Source organism: Vanessa atalanta, chromosome 10 (genome assembly GCF_905147765.1).
Source record: "Vanessa atalanta chromosome 10, ilVanAtal1.2, whole genome shotgun sequence".
Taxonomy (NCBI): domain Eukaryota; kingdom Metazoa; phylum Arthropoda; class Insecta; order Lepidoptera; family Nymphalidae; genus Vanessa; species Vanessa atalanta.
Genome location: NC_061880.1, coordinates 1424482 through 1439384, shown reverse-complemented (window position 1 = coordinate 1439384; position 14903 = coordinate 1424482). Strand labels below are relative to the sequence as shown.

The 14903-nt window shown below is 31.9% G+C and overlaps 1 protein-coding gene across 2 annotated transcripts in view; it reads right to left on the bottom strand.

The window, feature by feature from the left end:
- LOC125066696 (blood vessel epicardial substance-like) overlaps window positions 1–14903 on the bottom strand; it is a 59283-nt gene that overhangs the window by 3761 nt on the left and 40619 nt on the right. Inside the window, exons 3-6 of one of the 2 annotated variants that reach the window (XM_047674920.1) lie at window positions 4807–4909; window positions 4488–4628; window positions 2871–3006; window positions 405–1029 (exon numbers count right to left, since the gene is read on the bottom strand). In XM_047674920.1, the coding sequence (XP_047530876.1) occupies window positions 983–1029; window positions 2871–3006; window positions 4488–4628; window positions 4807–4909 (427 nt within the window). In that variant the 3' untranslated portion in view covers window positions 405–982. Of the gene's footprint in view, window positions 1–404; window positions 1030–2870; window positions 3007–4487; window positions 4629–4806; window positions 4910–14903 lie in introns of those variants that run through there. The other variant, XM_047674919.1, reaches the window with a different exon arrangement.

The window sequence follows — 14903 nt, the reverse complement described above, 5'->3', positions numbered from 1 at the left end:
TGCGACCTTAATTTTTTTAGAGAAATTAACATTAATATGACACAATGATTTATATAAAAGGTACTTGTGAATTTTTATAAAAATATACAAACTACAGGAAGATAAAGCAAATCACGATGTAAAATTGAGCAATAAAATACTATTTATTAATAAATCTAAAAAAAAATATTATGGTGAGTCCTAAATCTAAGCACGAAAAACTATTTACACTTTTTACTTCGTGATCATAGTATGATGAGCCAAAGGACGGAATGAATGTTTAAATTGACAATCGTCATTACTCAATAAAAAATTCGCGATTTTTTGGTTATAAAATACTACGATAAAAGACACTAATTTTTATTTTTACTTAATTAATTAATTCGTATTAATACTAAAATAACGACTGTCAAAACATGTTAGTGCAATTGCTAAAAAAGCCTAAGAGTTGTTACTTTTTTTTTTTTAATTCCATTTTTTTTCCATTGTGCAATTGCAGTAACTATTCAAAAAATACAAACCTTATTAATAAACGTTATCTATTTAAAATATATTGCTACAAACTATGTACTGTTTATTCTAATTAAATTAAATAAAAAATACTGTTACAGTAAGTCATGAATTGCTGTCATTTTTATTAACGAATTAACGTTTATCAATAAGTCAGGCTTACTGTCAAACACACTCGCGATCACGAAATTATTCACAAATATTCAGTTTGACAGTTGTCATATTGCAATTATTTATCGTCTTCTCTAACTAATTTACCAAGACCAAGAGTATTGCTATATAGCTCACACACGAGAAAGAGATAGCATTATTTTTTAGTCATGTCAAATTAGTATAGTTTATTACTTATTTAATCAGGAAATTACGTTTGCGGGCGTGCGTGTTTGAGTAAAATAGCCTTCTGAATTAAGCAGGATTATATTTAAAAATGAAAATTATTTAGCAAGAGTGATGTAGGGTAAGGATGGGGGATAATGAAGGTAAATCCCGTCGTTCAGCAGGCGTGGGAGGGCGTCGGCCGCAGCAACGGCGCGTGCTCGCCTGTAGTAGCGACACGTTACGACAACAAGCATAGATTAAACAACGCATTGATGTATTGAATTGATGACGTTTAAATATGAACTAGTTAAACAAACTAATAATTTATAAAATGATCTATAAATTATAATATCGACCTATATTTCAGGTAAATGACATACACATTACACACGTATGTCAGTAAAGAAAGACTGATTTGATTGTTTTTAAACGAAGGTGTCAAACTTCTCTTTAAACTAAATTCAATACAACGATGAATTTTATTATCAAATCAGTCCCCAAATTCGTACTAAAAAAATTCGTATGAGTTTCTATATTATGCGTTGAAATATGTATACCGGATGCAGATCACATGCTTGAAATATTTCCTAATAAAGCCAACGAGCTACGATACATTTTTGATTTTCCAACATAGATCTATGGCACTATGGGGATGCATGTTATTCTAATCTACGCCTGGCTAGTGTCTATACCGAGCTGTCACGATGCAACATATCCTTCAGAACCTCGTCATATTAACCAGTAAGAAAATAAAAAAATATATCATTACTATTTTCTCCACGACATTTTATAGTCTTTATAACAAAAAATACAAACTCTGATATTTCTATATTTATGTATGTATCACGTAACGTAATTTAGAACACATGCAAAGCATATGTTACGGCACATCTTGTCCATTGGAGACGATTAATAAATTTAAAGAAATTAATGCAATTAAATAAGCCACTTGTCTTACGTCGGTTAGGGCGTTTTTTCAATTGTATATGGAATCAATTTATAATTGCAAATAAATAAGAAAATATAGGAAATAATCTGGGCCCGGGTAAGCAATTTATTAACTTGAAAAAGATTTTTCTTTATCTACTTCAGCCTTTGCCATTTTCATACGTTCTGTAAGTACCTGTTACAAAAAGTACCGACCACATTGTTAAAAAAATACATATATATTTAAGCGAGACTACAGAAAAATCATGCACATTCCAATTTTCATTTAAATAAATTATATCCTCATTTGACGACAATTATATGAAATTAACGTTATTGCGAATACGTATAACGTTATTAAAAATAGTGATAACGTTATTACGGAAACGGATTCAATGTTTATAAAATAAGTAATGTTATATTATAAAATATACTTAATTAATTTAAACTAGCGCTATACTAAATATTGAAAATATATATAGAATCGAATATGATTTCAGTCGTATGTTTGCCTATATTCAAACTAAAAAAAAAGTTACAGTAATTTAACTACAACTTATTAACACATCTAAAACCACACTACTACACAAAAACATGTTTAACTATGTACAAAATTCTATCAATATATCTCTTTACGCTGGTTTCATTAGCTGTAGACATCAAAAACAGACTAACATTTAGTACAGCTGTAGGCGTATTCATGCGAGTCTTGCTTTTATTGTATAATACCCAGTTTATATTACCTGCAGTGACGTACGAACCATAGGACATAAGCCGTTTATTACCCAACGTAAACATATAATGCAATTCGTCGTCTACTCTATTCAGTTAATCTCACTCTCTTTAAAACACTATACACGACACTGACGTTGGACTAACGATTCAATTTATCCTGTTTCAAATATTAATGCAAAAAGTTTACACATGTCATTATTAATATTCGTTCGACCGGTTAGATTCATTGATATGTAAAATAAAAATCTCTTATAAAATAATACTTTAGTTTATACCACGGGATTTGACTGAGCTAGATAATCTGTGCCATAGATAACAAAAATCTCCCATTATGTATACTAACGAAAATAACACATGCATAACGCAAATTACATTCGAATTTCAAAGAAAAACGGTTTTACCTTGCAACTGTCGATTCAACAGTGCAGTGATCCCAGGACCATCACCAGCCTTCTTCACCACGAGCATTGGCTTGTCCTCCCCCTCCTCATAACTGTTCGGAAGGTGACCATTGCTCACTGACATTGTTTCGCTCACCTGTAATGTTAGATTATTCTAGAAGAATTTGGTAAATTACGTTATATACGAACCATGTCTATGGCTTAATAAAACTATTAACTTTTTACTAAACGGTTAACTATTTTGAGGATGTTGTGCTGATTACGCTGATGTGATCCTTTAAAATAATAATAAAGAATCGTTGGTATTTCTCATGGTAGTTTCGATTGTGTGAATACCATTCACTCATCAATTATTCTACCGCCAAACACCAGTATTCAATATTGTGTCCGGTTTGAAGGGTGAGTGAGCTAGTGTAACTACAGGCACAAGGGACATGACATCCAAGATGTTTCCCAAGGTTGGTGGCGCATTGGCGATGTAAGGAATGGGTTATATTTCTTGCGCCAGTGCCATTGTCTATGGGCGGCGGTGACCACTTACCGTCAGATGGCCCATATAAACTTCCAATTAATGCGTTCCGATTTGAAAAATGTTCCAGAATAATTACATGTAAATGGAACATGCTAGAAAAATCAAATGCAACAACAACAACAACCATGTGACCACAAGTGTCTTCCTCATCTAATCTCATCTCTCAGCTGAAGGACGTCCACTGTTGCACATAGGCCTCCCCCATAGATAATTAATAACTATAATATTATAATCATTAGTAGCAATTAAGTATCGCTTTTGTGGAAATTTTGACTAATTTACGAGTGTGCCAATAAATATTTGACAACACTATATTATTTAAGCTCGTGACTAGTTACCACACGATATTAACAGTATGCAAAGAGCCTTTCAAGGCGTTTCGTATGTGGGCCGCGACACAAATAAATAATTGCTTTATTGGATACGATCAATGTAAGTGACAAATGAGAAAAACGAAAGTACTAATTCACCCAATCATGCTGAATCGAATCGTCTTGAAAACTGTTGGATAAGAAATAATTATTCAATATTCTACGAAGATAATTGATTATGTGTGTTCAATCGTATCTAAACATGCAACTTCCTTTACATTTTTTGCCAATAGGAAGTCTAGAAAGCGTTCCAAAATCATCGATAAAGTATGACAAGAGAATTAGCCATCAAAACAGCAGCTAGCTCCAAAAATATCAAATCCGAACGTTTTTGTCAGTCAAAATAAACATACTAGACGTGTCCAAAAGTTTGTGAAGTCTTTCTTTCGAAATAGCCTCCTAGTGTACACGTTAACTATGACGTCATAGGGTTGAAACGCAGAATATAAAGTTTTAATATTTTTCTTAATTACAATGACACATCCTATCTCAACCTTTTCCCTTCATTAACTGAAATTAAGACCACCCTCGAAATTCATACAAAACATTAGAAAAAAACTACTAATGATAATATTAGTAGTTTTATCTAATTATACTATTAATTAAAATATAATACTATTAATTAAATATTTTACTATTAAATGGCTTATTATTTACAATGCGCATACTAAATCATTTGAGTACTTTTTGAAACATTTTCATCAAATAACTAACCTGCATCAGTTTATGAACGACGTCTCGACCGAGTATGTGATCGAAGACCGCCTGCAGGAAGGCGTCTGACATGATAGAAAGCTTGAGTTTGTCGCGATGCCACACTAGGACTCGTGATTCTTCCATTGCCATTATTGATACCTGAAAATATTACACATTTTGTCCATTGGTAAAGAGACCAGTAATTTTCGCCTAATTCCATTTTACACTACCAATTATATTTAGAGAAACGTAAATAAATCCGGAATATTTTACAACGTTCTCATCATGTGCATCGTATAAAAAAAACTGATATTAAATACGAATCCGTAATAAATACCTGGAAGTACTCATCCGTCGAGACACCGAACCACTCCGGCGAGTCCAGAAAGTGGTGAGGAAAGACAATGTGAAGAGCGCGCTGATTCTGCGACACTACAAGCCTGGAAAATAATAATAAACAAATGAAACACTTCTTCACTTCCAAGAAATAATCAGTGACGATAGATCTAACGTAAGACTTAAGCACTAATACAATAAACATTTTATCAAAACTATGGAACGAAAAATAAAACTAATCCCAATATTCGTTTTTAAAATTTTTATTTAACGCGTCCATTTTATTATAGTGTTTATACGTGTCCAAACAGCCATTTATTATATACAGCATTATTCGGACGTCTTAGTACTACTATTAAGAAAAATGTAGCCAAGTCCATTAAGTTTGAAGTTCACACATGCAACGAAGAACACATCTTGGACAAAACATTAAATCCCTTTCACGATGTAGGCTAAAGGGTGAACCAACAATGGAGCAAACAAAACGAGAACAAACTAGTGTAAAGTTTAATAAACGCGGTAAGACTGGGTTAATTAGAACAAGCACGGGACAAAACGAAAGGTCGCGGAAATAAGAACAAAAAAAATTAATTTCTAACATAACCTTTTAAATGGTACGCGATTATTTATATAGGATTTTCAGAACTTGTTTTTTATTTGGTCTAGTGAATATATCGCGAGGTCAATGTGTCGCTTTGAATACATTCTGCTGCAGTGGTTACACTTTGGTTTTATACTTGTATCAGACGAATGATTTAATCAAAACCTCATGAACATTTGCGATATATTCTAGATAGGAACAATTTAAATAATTAATGCTATACTAAATTGTAGATTTAGTTTAGTAGTTTACACTTAGGTAAACCTATAGCGAGACTAAAGACGTCAAAGTCGATTGTATTTTTCCATTTACAACGGTCACGTGTATAAGGTTGTAGTCGTGTCAAATAACAGGGTTTAGATGCATCATTAACTCCCGTATCGTATTATCATAACCTTTACTCATCTATTGTAAGCTGCGATCGTGAAGGTTACGCCCTAATGGATTCCCAAGGCTCGTAACCTAAAACGTTTACATCTTGAAAGCTTTTAAAAGAAAGTGAGCCACTTGGATTCGAAAACGTTCGTACATTATTTGAAGCGTAACAAAATAATGACGTGACTTACGTAAAAACAGAATTTATAAGTGAATCAATCAATTTCGGCGAAAGTTTCGAGATGAAAACGAATACTTAATTTTATAGGAAACAGATACAATTGCCGAGTTTGATCGGACGTCTCGTGACGCGAAATGAAGTTTATTTTAGTCCAAAACACGCTATACAGAAACAAGGCGTTTTTTTTATTATATTCTATTTTTTGATTAAATTTGTGAAATCATTCAATTCAGCAAATGATAAATGATAGACGATGCGAAAATACTAAATTCAAACATCGGTTTAACTTTATGAAGGAAAGTCGGAAAACGATATTAAGTTAGAATTAGTAAAAGGAATAAGAATAACTTCGGCGATTCATTATCATTACAAAAATAATGGTGTAAATCACTCGTTCGAAAATTGTTTGTATTCGTCGACCAACGTTCCACAACACTGATTTTAAATTAACCTCATACTTTTAGTGAAATAACACTTAGTTACGGATAAAACACATAAACATTAATTATACATAATATCTTTAAAGATAAATGAGAACTGTTGGACGGCAAAATCTCGCGGAAAAAGAAACTCTGGCAACCTGTCAAATCTAGCCTAGCGTGTAACAAAAGACCTTGGCCCAGGCGACAAACTGCTGGAAAAGAGGCAATTTGTGCATTACATAAAACGTTTCATAACAAATTCATGTAAATTTATGTATATAGGTGACTACGTATTTCATTCGAGAAGAATGACGAAGAATAATATGAGGAGAATACATTCCGAACCGTTGATAGCTTTACATTCAATTCAATCTCGTAACAGGATGATTGTAAATTCTTTATAAGAATCTAATTTATTAATTAATAATTTAAAAACCGTTTAATGAAATTATTATGAATAATTATATCTTATTAACAAGACTACGGCAAGCAAATTGACCACCTGATGTAGAGAGGTCACCTCTACCCTTGACATTGCTAGGGCATATAGGGCATATGATCCGGACTTAGGTCATACATTGCAACTTAAAAACGTGAGATTCAAAATGAATAATAACATTACAAAAGGTAAATTTCAGATAAATTGTGTTAGCAGCACTTAACCTTTTCTAATGAGAATAAATTTAATCTACGTTTCGTCTTAAATATCAACATTATTTAGGGGGATGCCTATTCATCTTTCAAATGTCAAATTAATGATATCAGAGAGTAATTAAATACTAAACAGGCATTGAATAATTTTAATAAGGTAGGCCAATTGGTAGTCTGTATATCTTGTTCAACAATCGTAATAATTTTCTATATTTTTTGTTGTATCATTTTATATTTTTCGATTGTTTATATCTTTAACCTGATATCTGTTCTGTCTAGACCTATCAAAGCTGATTAAGCGGCTTCTCACGTATTTGTTACGCGTTTTATTTCTAAGGTTTCATTAAAATTGAAAGCGATAATGTTCCCTTATTTTGTATCGACTTGTTTTTGCGTTTATAAAAATTATTCTATATAAAATGTTCCTTTCAATTTACGTAGCTTTATCATTACGTTAAATGAATTTATTTTACCATCGAAGGTAATCAAAATGTTTAAATTAAAGGTTGAGTTATTAAGTGTATATTTATTGTTATAAAATAAATTATATGTCGTGTTACAAAAAGGTAACCAAGCAATTTAATGTAGTATTTTCTTTTAGTTAAGACCTAAAATATTTACCTGTAATTTGTTTTAGTCAGGTAACGCGTGCTTTATATATCATGTTAATCTATAATCTTATTTTTCTTTTATTAATAATAATGACCTCGTGGCCGGGTTTACGGCTAGCCACTTGCGAATATTCACATTTCATAGTCCGACGGGACAGAAACTAGAAACGATCCGAGACCGATCGTAATTTACGTGTTTTCCAAAGAACGTCAGTAATACTGTCAGCTTCCTAACAGGTTCCTATCGAAAATTTCTGGGCAGAAAAACCCAATAACACTTATTGAACTGGAAGTTGAAAATATAACTTGGGATCTGTATATCAGGGAATACGGGGTACTTACCGAGTTGAACTAAATATTGATATATTATAGGTTAACACCGGAATCATAGAAAGAGCTCGTGATCGATATTATCCTTATTACCTTCATTTTCATACAATCTTCATAATTCAATCTTGTTGTTTGTAAATTTTATTTAAATAATGACCTCATACTTTCAGTTAAGTTAAGGTTCGTCGTTGTTTCCTTACAATTACGTTTATCATTGTGATATTTTAAAATATTAACGTAGCATTCTTAATTAGAGAATTGACCTGAGTACATATATTATATTCACACATTAAGTTATCGTAACTGAAATTATAAATACGAAAGTGAGTTTGTTCGTATGTTAGATACAGTTTCTCTTCCTAAATAATCGAACGATTATGGTGAAATTTTACATATAAAAGCCTAGCACGCGGGTAAAACCGCGGGCGAGCTTGTAGTCTACATAACTTCAAGTTACAATCAACTTCAATCATCTGATAAAACACATGAAACAGGCCCGTTATATAATCCGAATTTAACTTGATGAAACCGCACAACTCTTCTAGTTATTTAATATTTAGAAAAAAAAACAACTAGGCTACAATTGTTGTATCCTAATCGACTTCAGCGAGTGAATCATCAGTCGCTTCGAATAGAGTGAGCGACGCACACGTCACTTTCGCAATGAAAACTAATTGAACGCATTTACTATTCCATTAGAGCTATTCTGTAAAAACATAGTCGACACTCACCGTAGATCGTGATCGTGAAATGTCAAAAACGAATATGTAACATTAATTATTATAATTAAAACTTTTATCCACGGTTTTCTATATTTAACGAATCGTTATTGTAGATTAGTAACTGTTCTTTATGAGTTACGAGTATACGTCATACATATGACTTCCAAATGTACCATGGGTTTTTAATTTTTTTATTCTTCCACCCGCCTTAGATTGCTATTTAGAGTATACAACGGTTACCATGTGCATATTGTAACCGTATTCCAACCATCAGTGGAGAAAATCCAAATAAACAACATTTGCCAGCAATTGACGCAATATCATTGGCCGAGAGCTTGATGATTCTATAATATTCACTATGGATTTGCGAAAACATGGCGTTTGAACGTCGACGAAACTATTATTGAAATTTTCGAAGTAAAATTAAAGCTCCACTTTAATTTTATAGACGCCAATGATAATTTAAAGTAGAGGGGCGCGCTTTCGTGTTATAAAATGATTTATAACAGTTTTGTAGCTTGAAGTCCTATAGATGGCGACACGACATCTGTGATTCGTCAAGCATAAGTTAATAGTGTTATTAACAATTTGAAATATTGTTAAATAATTTAACTTTCGTTTCGTACATTTTAAGGACTGATACTTTTGACATCCGCGTATGAACGGATAACTAATAAATCTTTTATCATAGGCGCGAAGTGCGACAAATTTATGCCACCAATGGCAAAGCGTTGTCGACGTATTATATTACAACCAGGCATATATAAAGTACCTACTTACTATTTTTATTACAATGTTGAATAATAGGCTATTTGACTGGTTTTTTAAATTCATTTTATAGTATTTAGGTTAAGGAACCCAGTAAAACATGTTTTTTTTTAATTATAGTACATATTTGCTGAAAATATCAAATTAAAAATTCCATATTTAAATAGCGCGCGAAAACGCTACATTGACAATATGGCGTTGCAATGGGGTTGGTGACGTCACTTGCCTGTATTGTAATCTGTTGCACATATAATCCACATACAGTAGGCAAACAAGGTTAACGAGGAAGTGACGTCACCATACGCCCGACCAATCAGGAGCGTTTTGTGTCACGTGACAAACCTTTAAATAAAAAAATGAATTTTTATTAATGGAATTTTGGTAAAAATAATTATTATTTTCAACTTTCATTAATAAATAACCATTTTAAACTCATAATATACACTGATTACAATAATTAGACACTTTATTTTTCGCATTGTCAAATAGCCTTTACTTTTAAATGCGTCTCAAAACATTTTTTATGTGAAACATCTATCAGCACGTCAAAAAAATCGGTTTAAATTTTCCGTCATAAAAAATTAAAAATCTTAATAAACTTTATTTCACAATAATGTTTCTGTTGTTATTTAGTTAAATGTTATTCTGTTAAATTAGTATTGTTATCAAGCTTACTGCTTGGAAACTTTGTTGAATTGTGAAGGACCTACATTGTTATGTTTACGTATTGTTTTATGTTTGTTTCCTAATAAATACTATCAGTTTCGATGTTCACGTCTGCTGGGCTTCCCCATAGCGATATATCTTTTCCATAATTCCTGTTTATTTAATAATAATTATAGTAGCGTTATAAATAAAATACACTTTTATTTAAAGTCATCACGAAAGAGATTAATTTAAATTACGATTATATTTACAGTAGGTAACACCGAGTAATGAGATAACGCAATAATTATCATAAAGGTGAGGCCAAAGACATTTCAGGTCAAATGTTTGTTAGGTGAGAATACTCACGTTACGTCACTTTATTCGCATTAATAGGTAAATATGTTAAGTTAGTATATTATTATTTTTTTATGTTGTTATTTTTTTTTATTGTCACACAAATATACCGGACAAAGACCGTGTCATCGTATCTAATAGCAAAAACCTTGTTAGTCTGAATCCGATTCACATGTTCGTCATTATTTCAGGTCATTAGGCATAATTTCAGATTACTATGTCGGGTGGTGTATCATTATATCACAATCATCGCTAATAACTAAATGTCACAAGCGACTGAGAATTGAAACAATCAGATATTCATTGCCAAGTTATTCCGAATGGAATCCTCATAAAGACGCCTACAAATGAGCAATTACTTACAGAACGTTTGCCTTAAAGATCGAAGATTAGGGGAGACCGGTTCGTTTTAGCTAAAATTGGAGTGAATCTGTTTCATAGAATGTTTTATTACATTTTATCTATATTTGGATTAAACTTGTAACTTGAATTAGTTAATCGAGAGAAGTAAAAGAGAGGCGATAAGCTGATCATAATTGTAATCTGTTTTAATTTTGTGTTGTATGCAGTAATTGATTCAAATAATAAATAAAATAAAATTTCGACCGCCTCATTGATCTACTTACAACTTACAGTTCAAAACCCAGCTTGAACCAAAATGAAGTTATTAGGTCAACCTTTTTGATAGTAACCTCGGAGTTTTAAAGTTAATAGCATTTACACCTCTGCTTCGGAAGCACATAAATCCGTTGGTAAGCATATAGTCCCTGAAGTAACTCCGGTCGTTGCGGACTTCTGTCCCATCGGAAAATATATGTGAGGGAATAGAGAAAACATAGTTGTTTACTCTAGGACCCCCTTGCGCCGTTGGTTAGTCAAAAGTCTTCCTTGAAAATGGCCACTGTGTCGAAATTGAAGAAGGACCTAAGGAGTTAAAAAAAAAAATCCAAACCTACATTTATTAATTTTATTAAAAAACATGTCGTACGTATTGGAATTCGAGAAACAGAAATTACTAAGCCTTTTGAACAAATGTATTTCCTTTTAAAAGCACTCCCCAAACAATCGACTCGTTCGCAGGTCTAATAAAAAGATCAAAAGCTTCGTAGAGTTCATTAGAGAGGCTAAAAGGAAAAGGTGCGGTCGAATTGCACCAAAAACGAGTGTCAATATCCAAGGTGATAGAATGTACGCGGTATTGAATATGACTGCATATTGAATTAAAACGTATCAGTCACAGAGAGCTGATAAATTAAAGTTTATTTATTCACGTCACGACATTAGTTTAATGTCAGGATTACGAAATAATTTTGTAATCCTGCATAGCTCACAAGGATTCCCTGTACCGACATACCTGCGTCCTTGACTTTGTGTTTTGTTTTTGTGTGCTTTACAAACTATGTATATAATCATTCACACGATAGTAAGAAACGAATTGAATTCGAAATCGAATAAGAATAGTAATATTATATATATAATCGTAGAAAAATATACTTTCGTTCGAATCTCAGGCAGGTACTTTGCGGTTGTTTTTTTTATTTTAAATTGTCTTGTATTTTGTACTCCATTTATCTTCAACATCATACATCAACTCATCATTAATTTTTTTAAACTAAACAGTTTACATTAATTTTTAATAGCATTAGTTTATTTGAATATTGCATTACAACAACAAAGAATTTCGTTGTCTTCTCCGCAAAAAAATAGAAGTAATAGAAATAAACATGCAATGAACCCACAAAATTTGTTATTATTAGCTTTTTATTCTTAGGCTATCTATACCAAGATTTTTTATTTACATTGTATTATCAAGCAACACAATACTAAGGGAACCTTCAGCTTATTTTTGTAAAATTTCAAATTCAACCAGTTCGGGACAAGACGTTGTGCTGTAATACAGGGCAAAGATTTCAGCTTGGCATACTTATCGGTAACGTCCAATCGAGCATAGTCATGTCACATCATTAGTCACAGGTCATCGACGTATATCCACCTCTTAAGATACCTATACTAAACATTAAACTCTTTATCTTTAAATGTAGTTCAGGGAGCACTTAGTGGTAGGGCTTTGTGCTCTACCCATACATATTACATACATTTACATTAACAGTCTGTCATTTTCCCACTGCTGGGCTAAGGCCTTCTCTCCCTTTAAGGAGAAGGTTTTGGAGCATATTTCACCACGCTGCTCCAATGCGGGTTGGTGGAATACACATGTGTGAGAATTGTATTAAATTTTACAATTCATAAAAATATACATCCCATAAAAATTACACGAACCAATAATTTTTCATAAAAAAATATATCATCAAAACACATTTAAAATCGAGAAACTATTTCAAAACTTACATTGATTTAAGCCAATGAATTATTTTAATTACCGTCATGAAACGACTTAAGCTAGTCGTTGGTGCGTTAGATTTTAGTCTCAGATCATAAACAAAGCTATTCAAAAGCAATGATTCGCCTTAAAATGTTATGAATATCTCGACTTTTTCATTCAATTAATCCAAATGTTTCTAACTCGATTAAATTTGCAATAATATATTCCTAAATTCTCCAAAAATCATTAACTAAAGTAACTAATATCTTACAGAGCTCAACTGATCTCTTCGTTTGAGAGGATGGGTGTGGAAAGATAAATTTAAAACATTTTATTATATTTACAACCTAGAGGAAACAGTTGACTATGATTCAATAAAAACAGTTCTTGACCATGAAGGTACATTATGTGGTTTTAGGTAATAGTTTGAATACATTGACTATTTTAAAGAGTGTTAAATTAGCCGACTGAAACGGGACTGGCAGCGAGCTGGTCACGTATGGCTGTTAGAGTAAACGACTCATAAAATGGAACAGGATACGCAGCGTACGATGTCCTTCAGCCATCTCGTCCAATCATCTGAAGATGGCGCGACCTTACTGGGTGCGGAAAGAACCTGGTTTCACCGTTTCAGGATCCAGAAGAGTCTCGCTTTGACCCAATTTGGTAAAAGCCTATGTTGAGCAGTGAAATGCGATTGGCTGATGACGTTGATGACAAATTCTAATATTAATATTTTTTTATTCTATAAAAATAAGCTAACTAATAAAGTAACATCTTATGACAATTAGCATTTGAAGATCGTAATGAATTTAAACTTAAAGATTATCAAAGACACATAAAAACAACATAATAAACACGGACCCTTTAAAAATCAACATTTAACAAAACAACCAAAAAGACTTATGAATTCAAGATCTGACCTAATTTTTAAAGTGATCAAAAACACAGCTTCCATTTCAAGTAATATGAGAACATTCTTCATTAAGACTTCAAATGTCACTTCTACGCTGTTACAAAGACATCTTTTAAGATGAGTGCTTTAACGGCCTCTCATTTATAGACATGCAACTTTAGCTATTTCATCACGACCATTGCTTTGTAGTGGAGCTATTTATATCAGCTGATGTTTATAAATGTCATAATTTATTTAAATCAAAGCGAAAAAATTCAGTACCACTATATCACCAAAGGTAAAACAGAAAACAGTAAATCGTCAGTCAATGTCAAGAAATCATACTTGATATGTAAATTAAGTTTACTTTGCCTTTGATATAAATTCGTTAGAGAAAGAAGTTCTGTATTTAACACGCCCTAATATACAAAATAATGTACTCACTTAATTTGTACACGTAGGTATTATGTGTCTGTTGACGAATAATTAAACAATGTTTACAATTTTTAAAAAAAGATAATAATATTCCATGATAAATTTAGAAACCAACTTCAAACATATTCTTAAATAAGCAATCTCTGATCAATTAAAAAATAACATTAATGTAACTTCAATTACATACGTCAAAACCATTGCGAGGTGCTTGATATGAATGGTTCTGATTTATTACTCACTTTTCATTAAATTACTAAATTCACTTAAATTTAAATATTTAACCTTCTTTTAAATAAATAAAATAATTCATAATCAATAAATATAATATGTTAAGTAACAATTTTCTTAAGTAAGCAAAGCGACTTAAATAGAGACAACATTTAAGTTAATATTATAATGAAATGTCATTGGATGAAACTTAAAAAAATCAATTTTTTTGTTTTCGACTTCACTGCATGCTCTTGACATAATTATTAAAAACATGTTTTCATGTCCGATATAATATATAATTGTATATATCAAATACAAGTCTGTCAATTTTATCTTTTCGTTATGTGTTTACCTTTCGAAAAGCAACTTCACCGTTTTAATGACTCTTCTATTTCTATCGATCTGAGAATTGGGGGGGGGCATAATTAATTTCAAATTCCACTTACAACCGCTCTTTGGATACGTCTAGGAATTAATTATGCAAATTCAACCTACAACATGGATTTTAATGAGAGGAAATCACCGATGCACTTCTCGGTGCTACAAAAATTTACTGATATCGGCTACAAATA